General features: G+C 43.6%; 1 protein-coding gene across 3 annotated transcripts in view; it reads right to left on the bottom strand.

Annotated features, from left to right (window-relative positions):
• LOC137374261 (immunoglobulin superfamily member 5-like) overlaps window positions 1–16,797 on the bottom strand; it is a 99,028-nt gene that overhangs the window by 62,272 nt on the left and 19,959 nt on the right. For 2 of the 3 annotated variants that reach the window (XM_068040051.1, XM_068040052.1), the window contains 3 exons: window positions 13,364–13,678; window positions 5,086–5,385; window positions 1,782–1,898 (listed from right to left, as the gene is read on the bottom strand). In XM_068040051.1, the coding sequence (XP_067896152.1) occupies window positions 1,782–1,898; window positions 5,086–5,385; window positions 13,364–13,678 (732 nt within the window). The remainder of the gene's footprint in view (window positions 1–1,781; window positions 1,899–5,085; window positions 5,386–13,363; window positions 13,679–16,797) is intronic. The other variant, XM_068040053.1, reaches the window with a different exon arrangement.

Below are 16,797 nucleotides of genomic sequence, written 5' to 3'. Positions count from 1 at the left end.
CGATTTTAAGCAAGTAAAGCGGGGGGTGGGGCAAGAGATAACAAAGGAGACGGTGTTGATAGGACAAAGTCAGAGAATAACTGACCAGAAGGTCATGGAACAAAGGCAAATGGTATGTTAATAGTGTGCTGAAAGACAAAGCGTTAGGACAGAGGGTATGAATTTTTATTTGGTTATTTTATTTTATTTTTTTTTTAGTTTAGTTAGTTTGTTTCTACTGTGTCTACCCACCATTTCTGTTTTTTAAATTGTTTTTTAATATTTGTGCTTGGAGTGCTTTGTGCTTTACATTCACATCTTCTCTGTCGAACGCTTTGTCTTTCAGAACACCATTAATATATCGTTTGCCTTTGTTCCATGACCTTCTGGTAAATTATTCTCTGTGACCTTGTCCTATCAACACCTCTTTTGTTATCTCTTGCCCCACCCCCCACGTTACTTGCTTAAAATCTTTTACATTTCTAATATTTGTCAGTTCTGAAGATAGGTCACTGACCTGAAACGTAAACTCTGCTTCTCTCTCCACAGATGCTGCCAGACCTGCTGAGTATTTCCAGCATTTCTTGTTTTTATTACCTTTGAGGTTCTGCTTCTTAATTTGGCACCTAGTTCCTCCTACTGACTATGCAGAACCTCTTTCCTTGTCCTGCCTATGTCGTTGGTACCTACATGGACCATGACGACTGGATCCTCCCCCTCCTACTGTAAGCTCCTCTCCAGCCCTGAGCAGGTGTCCCGAACCCTAGAACCGGGCAGGCAACACAGCCTTCTGGACTCTCGCTCATTGCTGCTGAGAACAGTGTCAATCCCCCTACTACCACTACATTCATGTTTGCTCCCTCCACTTGAATGGCTTCATGTACCATGGTGCCATGGTCAGGTTGCTCATCCAGCCTGCAGTCCCCATTCTCATCCAAACCAACTGAAAGAACCTCAAACCTGTTGGATAATTGCAAAGGCTAAGGCTCCTGCACTCCTGCCCTTTGTGTCCCCTTACTCAGCTGCAGCCACACTCTCCTGTCCCTGACCACTGACCAAATCAGGAGACCCTATTCTAAGGGATGTGACCGCTTCCTGGTACAAACTGTCCAGGTAACTTTGCTCCTCCCTGACGTGTCACAGTGTCTGCAGCTCGGACTCCAGTTCAATGATTCTGAGCCGAAGCTCTTCGAGCCGCAAACACTTACTGCAGAGTGTTTGCCCTGGATCACACTGGCATCCTGCCATCATTCAACATAACATATTTTTGTGACACCATTAACTAATGGTACAAGGTGCAGGGGAGACAGATTGAAGGTTTTGGGCAAGAGATGCAGGGGGAATATGAGGAAGAACTTTTTTATCCAGGTAATGACCTGGAACTTACTGCCCATAAGGATGGTGGAAGCAGAGACAATCAATGACTTCAAAAGTAAATTGGATGGCCACTTGAAGGAAATAGACTTGTTGGGCTAGGGGTTCGAGCAGGGGAGTGGGACTGATTGGATAGCTCCATGGAAAGCCAGAATGGACTCAATGGGCCGTATGTCTTTCTTCATTGCTGTAAATAAATGACTCTAATGACTCTATGATGCTAACACAGAGCCCAGCATTACCTGGAATCAGACTGCAGAGTTACCGGCAACACAGTAAAGCTCACTGAATACTTTAATCCACTAGGTATGTTTACCTTGCGAATTTAATATATGTTGCAACCAAAAAACAATTGCAATAAAAAACTTAAAATTGTAAATAAATATGTACATCAGCATTGAAAGGATTAATGGAAAAATGTTACTGACCAGAGTGTTTGATTCGTTTTATGCAGAATGCGATCACTATGATGAGTATTATAAGCAGGAGAACTGCAGCAATAGGCACCACAATAGCAATAATTAACCAGGTCCGATCCTGACTGGCTGTAAAGTCAAACACTTAAAAAAATTAGTCAATAGCTGATAACCCAAGCACCACGACATTTCTCAAAAATGTGCAATATATAGACTGGTGATAGATAAACGGCAAGGAGCTACAAGGATTTGATTCAAGGCAATGTCATAAAGCAGTAGAATGGCATTCAAGTGAAGATTTAATTCTCTCCCTATCTCACCTGGGAGTGTTGACTCTAGCTGGGGTATAGTTTCCTGGGCACTGGCTTCCCGCCCGTATCTCAACCAAGATCTAATTCTTATGTGAGCCTGTTTAACTCTGAGGCTGTAATGACTGAGTCTGACCCTGTTATCACCCAATGTCGACATCTATGCACTTGACAAACAGTGATAGCAATTAGGATGGCCTGACTGGCTTTTACCTTCCCTGCCCGAGGGAAATTGAGGTCAATTGTTTGCACCCCCATCAATACCCATCTGAGATCAGTTAACTCAGCACAGACTATCAAATAGAACCTTGAGCCTTCTTGTCATAAGAACATAAGAAATAGGAGCAGGAGTAGACCATACGGCCCCTCAAGCCTGCACCGCCATTCAATAAGATCATGGCTGATCTTTGGCTTCAACTCTACTTTCCCGTCCTCTCCCCATATCCCTGAGAGACCAAACATCAGTCTGTCTCAGCCTTAAATATGTTCAACAATGGAGCATTCACCACCCTCTGCGGTAGAGAATTCCAAAGATTCACTACAGTCCGAGTGAAGAAATTTCTCCTCATCTCAGTCCTAAATGTTCAGCCCCTCATCCTGAGGCTCTGCCCCCATTTTCTAGATTCTCCTGGCAGTTACTTATCCATGGAGTTAATGGAAGAGCTCTCTTACTATAGATTCATGAGAAATAATTCAGTTTAATATAAGCCATAATAAAGAACATCAGAAAATCCTTTGTCCTTTACACACCTACATTACAACAATGATTACACTTCAAAAATACTTCATTGGCTATAAAGTGCTTTGGCATGTCCTGAGGTCATAAAAAGCACTATGTAAATGGAAGTCTTTCTGTCTTTTTATGATACAGCTGTCACAAAATATTACATTTATGATACTCATCTCTCAGTATCTTAGTGACTTTGGGGTGGTCAGAATGGAAAGAGATTTCCAAGATCCTAGCTGATATTGATGTGTCAGCTTTGGTTCAGTTGGCAACACTTTTGCCTCTGAGTCAAGTACCACTCCAGGACTTGAGCACAAAAATCTAGGCTTGATACTCTAGTACTGAGGGAGGGCTGCCCTGTCAGAGGTGCTGTTGTTTGGGTGAGATGTTAAATCAAAGCTCTGTCAGGTGGCTGTAGAAGATCTGCTGCCACTATTTGGAAGAAAAGCAGGGGAGTTATCCCCAGTATTCTGGCCATCAATTGTCCCTCAACCACCATCACGAAAACAAATTAACTGGCTATTATCATATTGCTGTTTGTGGGAGCTTGCTGTGTGCAAATTAACTGCTGCGTTTCCAAATTGCACAGTGATTATATTGCAAAAGTACTTCATTGGCTATAAAGTGCTTTGGGATGTCCTGTGGTTGTGAAAGGCACTAAATAAATGCAAGTCTTTTGTTTATGTATCTTTTTCTTTTACTTTATCTATCGGTCAAAATATATCATAACATTAGCAATATTTAGAAAGCGAATAAATTGTTAACTCAATAGCATAATCTTTTACTGCATGTTGACAAGTTTCGATCAGGTTTACATGTTGATGTTCCCATCACCAGCTCCTTCAGGGGGCACAGTTGTTACTATTATCCACATCATGTAGACTATTTGACATATTCTAACAGACTGCACTGATTCATTTTAATGAGTTCCGAAGAAGGGTCACTGACCCGAAACGTTAACTCTGCTTCTCTTTCCACAGATGCTGCCAGACCTGCTGAGTGAATCCAGCATTTCTTGTTTTTGATTCATTTTAATGTTGATCTCTAAGTAACCCTTTTTTTGTGAATAAAATTTATTGAAGGATTAGCAAATAGTTATTAAATATGAACAATCAGTTTGAGAGGTGGGAAATGGAGAAGCAATACTAATCCTGAAAGATGAGAGTTTCCAATGCATCAGTATTGTGTAACTTGTCTGTGTACCAGAAACACACTAGCATAAAAATCACGGAAAAGCACCCAATTCATAGCAGCTGATTTAATAGGGTGTTGTTGTGGCAGTAATGAGGACAGATTGTGTTGATAAATTCAACAGGGAGCTGGATAGATATTTGGTGAGTGAAGTAATTGAGAGGTTATGAATGTTGGAAGAGTATTTTATACTGTCTGGACCTTTAGACCAGCCTGATGGACTGTACTGATCTGTTTTCAGTCCTGTACCTTCTTTTGCATTAATTAACCTTCGCAGTTTCCGGTAGTGCAAAGCAACCTAATAAAGTCTGCCAAACATTTGAAAATTAGATATGAAAACATTCAAAATATAAACATCAAAGATCTCATCTTTACTAGAAGCTGTAGCTTTTACATGCAGTTTCTTTTATTTCATAAGAGTGGAGTGGTTCTCCTAATAATATTATGGTTAATATTTTCCTTCAGGTCATGTGATATGACAACAGCCTGAGTACTGCCATTACTAAGATGTATCACATCATCCCTGTCATGTGATTAGGCATAATGGTTACTTCAAAGTAGTTAATCCACTGTGAATACATCCAAAGTTCAAATGAAGATTTGGAATTTTCTCGTCTCTGTCCCCGAAGACTCATGCTCAGGATGGCTTTGTGGCTGGTGCTCATCCACCTCTCCGAGAGGACCATTCCTTGTTTGAGAGTTCAGGCAGTGAATAGTAGCAGGAGATTTGGTTATAAATGGGATCACACCTGAACCTAACACTGTCCTCACTTGACATCCACACGTACATTTCAGTAGGAGTCAAAGGACAATTAATATTTTTCTCCTCCTTCGCTTGGGGCCTCTATGTCTAATGGTAGTGGCACTCTCGCCAACATTAGGTAAATTCAGCATTTGCCAGGGCACAACTTTGGGATGTTCCTGTTTTACATGGCTCAGTTGCACACTGCACTGATATTTACCTAGTGAACCATCAAGAGAAACCTCACACAACCTTGGTTTAATCTAGATTTTGACACTGTGACCAAACAATAACTCACAGTACTAAACAAACCTAATTTGACTTACATATATAAGGCACTATACTTACGTTGTCTCACAGTGATGATAAGTGCAGCAGTTTTAGGCTGAGGAAGAACCTTTATGGTGGCCAGGCACACAACTTTAGCACTGGCACTAAGTGTGAGATTTAAGGTGCTCAGGGCATTGTAGAGATGTCCCGAAGATGCTTGAAAGGTGGTGGTGTACATTTTTGAATCCACAACTGTTTCGTTTATTGTCCAGCTGACAGTTGGTACAGGATTCCAGCCTTCAGCCTTACAGATGATGTCTGTGCTATGGTTTAACACCACAGATGAGATCGTGCTTGCAAAAGATACCATTCCATCAACTGTGGCACAAGAGTAGCAGAGGTTTAGTTTTATACAATGTTTTATCAGTGATAAATTTGCCACTATTTTTCTGAGCATGCTTGAATTAAAACTATTCTAAAATTAGCTTAAGGGCTTGATTTATCCTTTCTTATTATTTTCTTGCCACTGAATTTCTTCCACCCGTCACCCTACTTACACATGCAGGAGTGTATTTTCTATTATTCCTTCACAGGGTCTGGGCATCACTGACAAGGCTGGCATTTATTGTTCATCCCTAGTTACCTTGAGAAAGTGTTGGTGAGTCTTCTTCTTGAACCACTAGCAGCATCTGAAAACAACTGACTGACTATGCTAGACCACTTCAGATAGTAATTAAGTGTCAACCACTTTGATGTAGACTGGAGACATCTATAGGCCCAGACCAGGTAAGGACAGAAGATGTCCTTCCCTAAAGGGCATTAATGACTAGTCGGGTTGTTACAACAATCTACCAGCTTTGTGGTCACTTTTACTGATGCATGCTTTTTATTTTCTGATATTTTTATAAGCTGAATTCAAATCCCTAACCTGCCATGGTGGCATTTGAACTCATATTCTCTGGATCATTATTAGTCTAGTAACAACCTTACACCAGCTTACTCTGAAGTGTAGGTAAACATCCTACTCTCAGGCCTCTGCCCATAATGCTGTGAAGTCAGGTCTTCCCAAATAGGTTTTGGTGGTGGAGTACATCACTGTTGTGGTGGGGAAGAGACAGTTGCCCACCTCCTTCTGGAATGTGTCTTTGCAAAGCAGGTGTGGAAAGAGATGCAGTGGTTTTTGTCGAGGTTCATCCCAAGCAGCTCCGTAACACAGGAGTCTGTGCTCTACGGGCTTTTCCCAGGATCGCACACCGAGATAAACATCAACTGCTGCTGGAGGACCATCAATTCGGTGAAAGAAGCCCTTTGGTCTGCCCGAAACTTGCTGGACTTCCAGTGCAAAGTGTTGTCCACGACCGAATGTTGCAGACTGGCACATTCCAAGGTCCAGGACTATGTGCTGAGGGACGCATTAAAGCTTGGGGCAGCCACGGCAAAGGCTCAATGGGGAAAGATCACTGTGTAATGTCCTCCCAACAAGCTGAACTGAGGGGCTGGATCCATGGAAAACCCCTTGGGCTGTATCCAGAAAATATGGGTTTACTGCAAAATATGCATGGCATGTAAAATGAAATGGAAGGGTTGTGAGGCAACTCACTCCTGTATCGAAGGAAACTGATCTCCTTTGCACTCTTCGTATTGTCGACTTGGTGCTGTTTTGAACTCTTTTGTAATGTATTTTTTACAGATTTTTATGAATAAAGTATATTTTGGAAAAGGAATTGCAGCTCCGGCTGCAATCGATGGGGGTCGAGGTCAAGGAGGACCTCCAAGAGGTGAAGAGCCATCAGGCCTCGCTCTTTGCCACGGAGGCCTCCAAGTTCATCTTCTGGTCTAGAGTCCGCTCCGTTGAGCAGAATGGGACATGCTCGCATTTCTTTTTCCAAAAGGTACCACACAGAGAGCTCTGTGATCAGCAGCCTGAAGGACAAGGATGGCTCAGTAACATCATCGCAGTCTGACATACTAAGGATTAGCAAGTCCTTTTATGCTGGGCTGTACGACGTGAAGCCCACGGCCTCCCTGTCTTTTCTGTCATCTATCACGGAGGTCTTAGATGACAATACGCGAGAGTCTGGACAAACCGCTAACTCTGGATGTGCTGACAAAGGCCGTCAGGTCCATCGAGATATATTTATATAAACGACATAGATGACTATGTGGGGGGTAGGATCAGTAAGTTCGCGGATGACACAAAGATTGGCCGAGTGGTTAACAGTGAGGTGGAGTGTCTTAGGTTACAGGAAGATATAGACGGGATGGTCAAATGCGCAGAAAAGTGGCCGATGGAATTTAACGCTGAAAAGTGTTTGGAAGGAGTAATGTGACACAGAAGTATTCAATGAATGGCCTGACACTGGGAAGTTCCGAGGAACAAAGGGACCTTGGTGTGCTTGTCCATAGATCTCTGAAGGCAGAAGGGCAGGTTAATAGAGTGGTGAAAAAGGCATATGGGACACTTGCCTTTATCAATCGAGGCATAGATTACAAAAGCAGGGAGGTCATGTTGGAGTTGTACAGAACTTTGGTAAGGCCACAGCTGGAGTACTGTATGCAATTCTGGTCACCATATTTTAGGAAGGATGTGATTGCATTGGAGGGGGTGCAGAGGCGATTCACCAGGATGTTGCCTGGGATGGAACATTTAAGCTCTGAAGAGAGGTTGGATAGGCTTGGGTTGTTTTCGCTGGAGCAGAGAAGACCGAGGGGTGACCTGATTGAAGTGTACAAGATTATGAGGGGCAGGGACAGGGTGGATAGGGAGCAGCTGTTCCCCTTAGTTGAAGGGTCAGTTACGAGGGGTCACAAGTTTAAGGTGAGGGGCGGGACGTTTAAGGGGGATTTGAGGAAGAACTTTTTTACCCAGAGGGTGGTGACAGTCTGGAATGCCCTGCCTGGGAGGGTGGTAGAGGCGGGTTGCCTCACATCCTTTAAAAAGTACCTGGATGAGCACTTGGCACGTCATAACATTCAAGGTTATGGGCCAAGTGCTGGCAAATGGGATTAGGTAGACAGGTCAGGTGTTTTAATGCATCAGTGCAGACTCGATGGGCCAAAGGGCCTCTTCCGCACTGTATTATTCTGTGATTCTGTGAGACGAGTAAAACTCCCAGAAGCGACAGCTTACCCGTTGAGTTGTATTCAACTCAATCGGACTGCACCAGCCTAGACCTGCTGGAAGTGTACGAGAGTATGCTTGTGGCCGGCAGCGTGTCAGAATCCATGAGGAAAGGCATCATCACCCTCATCTACAAGCGGAAGGGAGAGAGGGCAGAAATCAGAAATTGGCGGCCCATCTCACTGCTTAATGAAGACTACAAGATTCTGTCCACATTCATCACCAGTCAGGTTAAGTCTGCTCTGGAGTTAGTGATTCACCCCGATCAGACCTGCACTGTACCTGACAGGAAGATCTCTGATAGTCTCGCACTACTCAGGGAAATAATCGCCTATGTACGGGACAGGGAGGTGGACACCTGTCTCATCAGCCTGGACCAGGAGAAGGCATTTGACAGGATATTGCACACAGTGGCGGCACAGTGGCGCAGTGGTTAGCACCGCAGCCTCACAGCTCCAGCGACCCGGGTTCAATTCTGGGTACTGTCTGTGTGGAGTTTGCAAGTTCTCCCTGTGTCTGCGTGGGTTTCCTCCGGGTGCTCCGGTTTCCTCCCACAAGCCAAAAGACTTGCAGGTTGGTAGGTAAATTGGCCATTATAAATTGCCCCCAGTATAAGTAGGTGGTAGGGAAATATAGGGATAGGTGGGGATGTGGTAGGAATGTGGGATTAGTGTAGGATTAGTATAAATGGGTGGTTGATGGTCGGCACAGACTCGGTGGGCCGAAGGGCCTGTTTCAGTGCTGTATCTCTAAACTAAACTAAACTAAACATACATGATGGACGTGCTCTCCAAAATGGGGTTTGGGGAGGGAATCTGCAATTGGATCAAACTGCTCTACACAAACATTAGTAGCGCGCTCTCAATCAATGGGTGGGAATCAGAAAGTTTCCCGATCCAATCTGGAGTCAGACAGGGCTGTCCTCTCTCCCCTGTCTTGTTTGTCTTGCTGTATCGAACCCTTTGCTGCGTCCATTAGGAAGGATGCGAGCATAAGAGGGGTGACAATCCCAGGCAGCGGAGGCACTCAGATAAAAGCCTCCCTGTACATGGACAATGTCGCCGTCTTCTGCTCGGATCCGCTGTCCATTCACAGTCTGATGAGCATCCGCGACCAGTTCGAACTGGCCTCAGGAGCCAAAGTAAATTGCGTCAAGAGCGAGGCCATGTTCTTTGGGAACTGGGCTGACCGATCCGTTGTTCCCTTCACCATCAGGTCAGACTACCTGAAGATGCTGGGGATATGGTTTGGAGGGACGAGGGTGTGTGCCAAAACCTAGAAGGAGCATATAGCCATGGTTAAACATAAACTGAGCATGTGGGATCAGCGATCTCTCTCCATTGTGGATAAGAACCTGGTTATCAGGTGCAAGGCGCTCACGTTGTTACTGTACATGGCGCAGGTCTAGCCCATACCCACTCCTGTGCCGTGGTGGTCACCCGAGCCATTTTCCACTTTATCTGGCGATGCAAAATGGATCGTATCTGCAGGGACACGATGTTCAAACCTCTAGATAAAGAGGGAAAAAATGTACCCAGCATCATCCTCATCCTGATGACCACTTTTGTGTGCGGCTGCATCCAGCTGTGCGTAGAGCCCCAGTACGCAAACACCAAGTGTCACTACGTGCTGAGGTTCTATCTGTTATGAAGGATGGGCCTGGCCACATTGCCGCAGAATGCTCCATCCAGTTGGACAGTGCCGTACCACCTATCCTTCGTGGAAAAGTTTGTGCAAAAAAACATCTTTGACCGCAAGTCCATCTGGCAGTGGTCTACACGGAATGTCCTCAAGGCCCTACGGGAAAAGTAGAATGGTGGATTCTGTCGGACGGTTCCCCGAGCAGACCGTCAAAGTCATTTGGCAGAATGCCTCATCACCAGAACTTTCAAACAAGCACCGAGACGTAGCTTGGCTGGTGGTGAGAAGGGCCCTCTCTGTCAGATCCTTCCTGCACGCCTGGAATCTCACCGACTCCGCATGCTGCCCCCCAGGTGGCTGTGGTGGGGAAGAGACAGTTGCCCACCTCCTTCTGGAATGTGCCTTTGCAAAGCAGGTGTGGAAAGAGATGCAGTGGTTTTTATCGAGGTTCATCTCGAGCAGCTCCGTAGCGCAGGAGTCTGTGCTCTACGGTCTGTTACCAGGGACACACACCGAGATAAGCATCAATTGTTGCTGGAGGACCATCAGCTCAGTGAAGGACGCACTTTGGTCTGCCTGTAACTTGCTGGTCTTCCAGCGCAAAAAGTTGTCCACAACCGAGTGTTGCAGACTGGCACATTCCAAGGTCCAGGACGATGTGCTGGAGTACTCAAGCTTGGGCCAGCTGCCGCAAAGGCTCAATGGGGGAAGGCCACTGTGTATGGCCCTCCTGCCTAGTATACCGAGGGGCTGGTAACCGTGAAAACCCCTCGGGCTGTATGCACCAAACTATGGTTTTGCTGTGTAATGCAAATGGAATGGAAAGGTTGTGAGGCGACTCACTTTCTGTATCGAAGGAAACTTATTTCTTTTGCACTTTCTGGAATGTCAAATTGGAACGGTTTTGTAATTTTATTTTTACAGATTTTTATAAATAAAGTATATTTTTGGGAAAAAAAGTACATCACTGGCTATGGAGGACCAAAGGCAAGGAACTGTGGCCCTACGACTGTGCCATCAGACTAAGTACTGTTCTGATGAAAGGTCACTGACCTGAAACGTTAACTCTGTTTCTCTCTCCACAGATGCTGCCAGACCTGCTGAGTATTTCCAGCATTTTCTGCTTTTATTGGCCATAGATAAAGTTGTACCAAATAAACGCATTTTAAAAGGAGCTGGATGAATGCTTTGTACTGATTTGCAGAGCAATAATGGTAAACAATACTTAAAAGCTATCTCTTTAACTAAATCTATGGTCATCTGTCCTAATAGCTCCTTATGTGGCTCGGTGTCAAGTTTTGATTAATGGCGTGCCTGTGAAGCACCCTGAATGTTTTACCACGTGTTTGTTGTAAAGTTAAATACAGCTGAATGTCCATCCACTCTCCTGGCTAATGGATGGTTGTGAATGTATGTGGGGGCGGAGAGGGAGATGAATCAAAATGGGCTAAACAGGATGAAAATACTCCTCATGTGCCTGAAGCAGGTAAAGAACTGAATACACACAAAATCAAAGCCCACAAGATGAAAAGAACAGCAAACAAAGGAGAAGATTGAAAGGATAGCCTTCACTTCCATAATTGGATAGTATGAAAAGCTGGAGAGATGCATTTCCTTTGATCTTTCAGATAATCTTTTGAATCCCCTGCCCCTACTCCCACCCTTTTCATTTTCTTCTCATCTCGTACTTGAAGCCTCTGATCTAGTGGATGAAATAGCGGTTTGTTCCTCACCTCACATTTGGGCTATGTGCCGGTCACAAAGTCAAAGTGGGGCCTGAAATATGAAACTTGACACAAAGTTGGTGCGACATCCTCTCCTGAACACTTCTGGCCACAGACTCCCCTCAGTTTCTATGCACTATCTCCATTATTAGCTATAAAATAGGCTTCCAGGTAAGGTAAGAATAGGGCAGTGAGGGTGAAAACTTTTAAAAGAACTGAAGATGTAACAGAAATTGCTAAATAAACAAAGAAGATGCAGAAACTACTCAGCAAGTCAGACAGCATCAGTGGGGAGAGAAACAGTTAACACTTCAGGTTGATGAACTCTCGACAGAACAAGAAAAAAGAGATGTGACAGCTTTTTAATAATTACAGGGACAGGGAAATGGGGAGGGGGAAAGAACAAAAGGGAAGCTCAGTGATAGGCTGAAAGGCAGGAGTGATTAAATCACACAAGGGATGATAGTGCGATACAAAATGAAGCAATAATTACAGAATTATACAGCACAGAAGGAGACAATTTGCCTCATCATGTCTGTGCCAGCTCTTTAAAAGAACTAACCACTTAGTCCCTCGCCCCTTCTCTTTCCCAGAGCGCTGCAAATGTTTCCTTTTCAAGCACACTTACATTCTCTTTTGAAAATTATTATTGAATCTGCTTGTAACAACCTTTCAGGTAGTGCATTCCAGATCATAACAACTTGCTGTGTTAAAGAATTCCTCACCTCCTCCTTCACATTTTGCTAATTATGTTATATCTGTGTCCCATGGTCACCAACTAGTGGGAACAGTTTCTCGTTATTGTTATGACCTGGTGTCTAGGGTTCCCTTTCAGCCTTCACCTGGTCTTACTGTAACAGGGTTTTATTTTAAACACACTGTGTTTTTAGCTCCCCCTTGGTGAATCCTTGTTCACCACTCTCCAATTATAAGGCAAAGAAACCAGCACAAACAGGTTTTCTTAGGTTTAAAGAAGAAAGGTTGAAATTTATTGAAATTAAACTTAAACTCTAATTCAGTTCACGCCTATGGATACATGACGCGCCCCACGCTCGCATGCATACGCGATACACACATGCAGATAGAGACCGAACAGATCAGAAGAAATAAAGTGGAAAAGTTTGACGCAATCTCTGAAGAGGGTTTTTGTTATGGTTCTTTGAGTTCACTGGAGAGTCCTTGATTATAGGTAGATCTTGCTTTTTGTTGGGGCCCAGTATTCTTCTTAAACCTTCTTCACTGTAGGAGACTTTTCTGTCTTGGGGTTCATGTGTCTTCAGTGAATTTGGAGTTTCGTGAGAAAAAGTTGGGAGCAGACAGGAGAGGCTGTGGTGAGCCAGCCAAGAGAGGTTTTCAGTCCAGGAGCAAACAGACACACTTTGAGTTCAAACTGTTTGTACAATTCAGAAAAACCAGGTTGCCAAGCAGGCTAGTCACGTGACCAGCTGGACTGACCACATCTGTTTGTGGATTCGGCTATCCCAGCCATCATCCTGAAATTTGAGCTCCCTCACCTTCAATGTCTGGTGCTCAAAGTCCATCATGGGTTAAATTGGTTAAAGGAAGTAACCTCTCTTGTCCCTATTGGTATGTAAATGTCCTCCATCAAAGTCTGGCAGCCTTTGTAACAGGCCTTCTCTTCTTCCCAGCAACAATTTGAAATTTAATGTCCAAATGGCGAAATTAATATGCCTCATTCTTGGCAGTTGGGGGCCCAGCATGACACTATCTACTCTATCAAATTAATAATTTTGAACATCTCTATCAAATCTCCTCTTAACCTTCTCTGCTCTAAGGAGAACAATCCCACCATCCCTATCCTCTCCCCATAACTTAAGTCCCTGATTTTTAAATAAAGAAATACACTGACCTTGCACAAACAAATCTGCCTGTTGACTTCCATCGGTTTGGAGACTGCACATCACAGTCGCATTGTTTTTCAAGGTCACTGCTGAGATGATAAGTTCTGAAGTAAATGTATTTCCAGTTGTATAATTGCGTTGTCCAAACTGAGGGTCTGTAATCACTGGTCCATCTTGTACTACAGTAAGGACAGGTGTCTTATTCATTATCCAGATAATAATAGACCAAGGCCGAGACACTGTGCAGTTGAATGTAGCATCGGTGTTAAGCAAAACGAAGGCAGTTTTAGGACCTTCTATGATTCTGGCAGATAAACACATACCTAAAAGGAAAATAGTTGATATTAGATAAAAGTAACATTGAGCTGAGCAATTAATTGTGCCTTGAAGGAGAAACTTGGCAATGAAAAGCCTCTTGGCTTTCGAGTGCTACATAGTAGTGTTGTACTCATACATTTGCATCACTGGGAGGACACAGCATTTGGATTCGGTATGTTAAAGACTTCAAATGGGATGTGAGTCTAAGCAGGACTCTGCTGTGTGCCTCCTGTGTAGTGCAGCTTAGTATGGGATAAGTGAGATTGTTTTCTTTTTAAAAAAAAGTCTGCCTCAAACTAATTCACACATGGCATGGAAATTGGGCTATAGCCAGTTTTTGGTGCACAGGGTGTGTGGACACAGTTCACAGCCCTTGTGTCTGAATGTTGAGGCCAGATGCTCTCCTGATCCTTGGGCCTCATTTCAATATTGCCGGAGGTGGCAAGAACCCGTCTGTGAAGAGGATTCCAAGTTTGGGCCGCTGCTAAGGTCGCTGCAGCCCTCAGGCACATGTTGTCAGGAATCGGGGCCATGGCCTGGATTGGCGACACCTCTTACTTGTCCTTACCCAGGATGGCAGACAGGGAACATCTGGGTAAAATGTGCGCACAATGTCACCTTGGAAATAACAAGTGATGTTATGGCTGTGCAGGAGAGATACAGGCTGAAAATCACCACATTTGAAATGCCAGTCACAATTGGGATGACTTAGATATTTAGCAATAAGAAAAAAAATCGGAATATGGCTCTGTCCAGATTGGCTCAGGTTGGTATGCTCTGTTTTTAAAAAAAAGTCAACCCACATATAGACAATATAACTCTCTCCACATCCACAATATCTTTATGAAAAAGACCCCAAAAAGTCTGTTGGGTTCATGGTAGTCTAATTGTAGGAACACAAGCATACGAGCTTATGAATTAGGAGCAGGAGTAGGCCACTCGGCCCTTCGAGCCTGCTCAGCCATTCAATAAGTTCATGGCTGAACTGATTATTCCACACTTCCACCTACCCCCGATAACCCTCCACCCCCTTGCTTATCAAGAATCTATCTACCTCCGCCTTAAAAAACTTCAAAGACTCTGCTTCCACCACCTTTTGAGGAAGAGAATTCCAAAGACTCATGACCCTCTGAGAGAAAAAATTTCTCCTCAGCTCTGTCTTAAATGGGAAACCCCTTATTTTTAAACAGTGACCCCTAGTTCTACATGCTCCCACAAGGGGAAACATCCTTTCCACATCCACCCTGTCAAAACCCCTCAGGATCTAATATGTTTCAATCAAGTCGCCTCTTACTCTTCTAAATTCCAGCAGATATAAGCAAAGCCTGTCCAATCTTTTCTGAAAAGACAGCCTGCCATTCCAGGTATTAGTCTAGTAAACCTTCTCTGTACTGCCTCTAATGCATTTACATCCTTCCTTAAGCAAGGAGACCAATACAGTACACAGTACTCCAGATGTGGTCTCACCAATGTCCTGTATAGCTGAAGCACAACCTCCCTTATTTTGTATTCAATTCCCCTCGCATTCATAACATTCTATTAGCTTTCCTAATTACATGCTGTACCTGCATACTAACCTTTTGCAATTCATGCTCTAGGACACCCAGATCCCTCTGCATCTCAGAGCTCTGCAACTTCTCACCATTTAGATAATATGCTTCTTTTTTATTCTTCCTGCCAAAGTGGGCAATTTCCCACTTTCCCTCAATATACTCCATTTGCCAGGTCTTTGCCCATTCACTTAACCTATCTATATCCCTGATGTCCTCTTCACAAGTTACTTTCCTACCTATCTTTGTATCATCAGCAAGTTTAGCAACCATACCTTCAGTCTCTTCATCTACGTCATTTATATAAATGGCAAAAGGTTGTGGCACATCACTCGTTACACTGTGCCTAACAGAAAATGACTCATTTATGCCTACTCTCTGTTTCCTGTTAGCTAGCCAATCTTCTGTCCATGCCAATATGTCACCCGCTACACTATGAGCTTTTATTTTCTTAAATAACCTTTGATGTGGCACCTTATCAAATGCCTTCTGGAAATCTTAAGTACAATACATCCACCGGTTCCCCTTTAGCCACAGCACATGTAGCTCCCTCAAAGAACTCCAATAAATTGGTTAAACATGATTTCCCTTTCACAAAACCATGTTGACTCTGCCTGATTACCTTGAATTTTTCTAGATGCCCTGCGATACCGTCTTTAATAATAGCTTCTAACATTTTCCCTAAGACAGATGTTAAGCTAACTGGCCTGTCGTTTCCTGTTCTCTGTCTCCCTTCCTTTTTGAATAAAGGAGTTAAATTTGCTATTTTCCAATCTGACAGAACCTTCCCCGAATCTAGGGAATTTTGGAAAATTAAAACTAATGCAGCAACTATCTCACTAGCCACTTCTTTTAACACCCTAGGATGAAGTCCATCAGGACCCGGGGACTTGTCAGCTCACAGTTCCAACAATTTGTTCAGTACCACTTCCCTGGTGATTGTCATTTTCTTGAGTTCCTCCCTCCCTTCCATTTCCTGACTTACAACTAATACTGTGATGGTACTGGTATCCTCAATAGTGAAGACCGATGCAAAATATCTGTTTAATTCATCTGCCATGTCTTTATTATTCATTATTAATTCCCCAGACTCACTTTTTATAAGACCAACACTCACTTTGTTAACTCTTTTCTTTTTAAAATATCTATAGAAATTCTTACTATCTGTCTTTAAATTTCTAGCTAGCTTTCTCTCGTACTCTAATTTTACGTTCGCTATCATTCCTTTAGTAATTCTTTGCTGTTTTTTATATTCTGACAAGCTGCCATTATTTCTTCCTTTATACCCTGTCCTGCAGTGTGGTTAATGTTAGGTGGCCTGTACACCACACCCACAAGTGACTTCTTGACTTTACAATTTCTCATCTTTACCCAAACTGTATCTACATCCTGGTTTCCTGAACCTAGGTCATCCCTCTCTATTGCGCTAATACCATCATTAATTAACAGAGCTACCCCTCCACCTTTTCATAGCTTCCTGCCCTTCCTAAGTGCCATGCGCCCTTCAGTATTCAGGTCCCAATCTATGTCATCCTGCAGACAAGTCTGTAATGGCTATCAGATTGTACTTATTT

This window comes from Heterodontus francisci, chromosome 10, assembly GCF_036365525.1.
Source record: "Heterodontus francisci isolate sHetFra1 chromosome 10, sHetFra1.hap1, whole genome shotgun sequence".
Classification (NCBI taxonomy): Eukaryota; Metazoa; Chordata; class Chondrichthyes; order Heterodontiformes; family Heterodontidae; genus Heterodontus; species Heterodontus francisci.
This window is presented reverse-complemented; position numbering and strand designations above follow the sequence as displayed.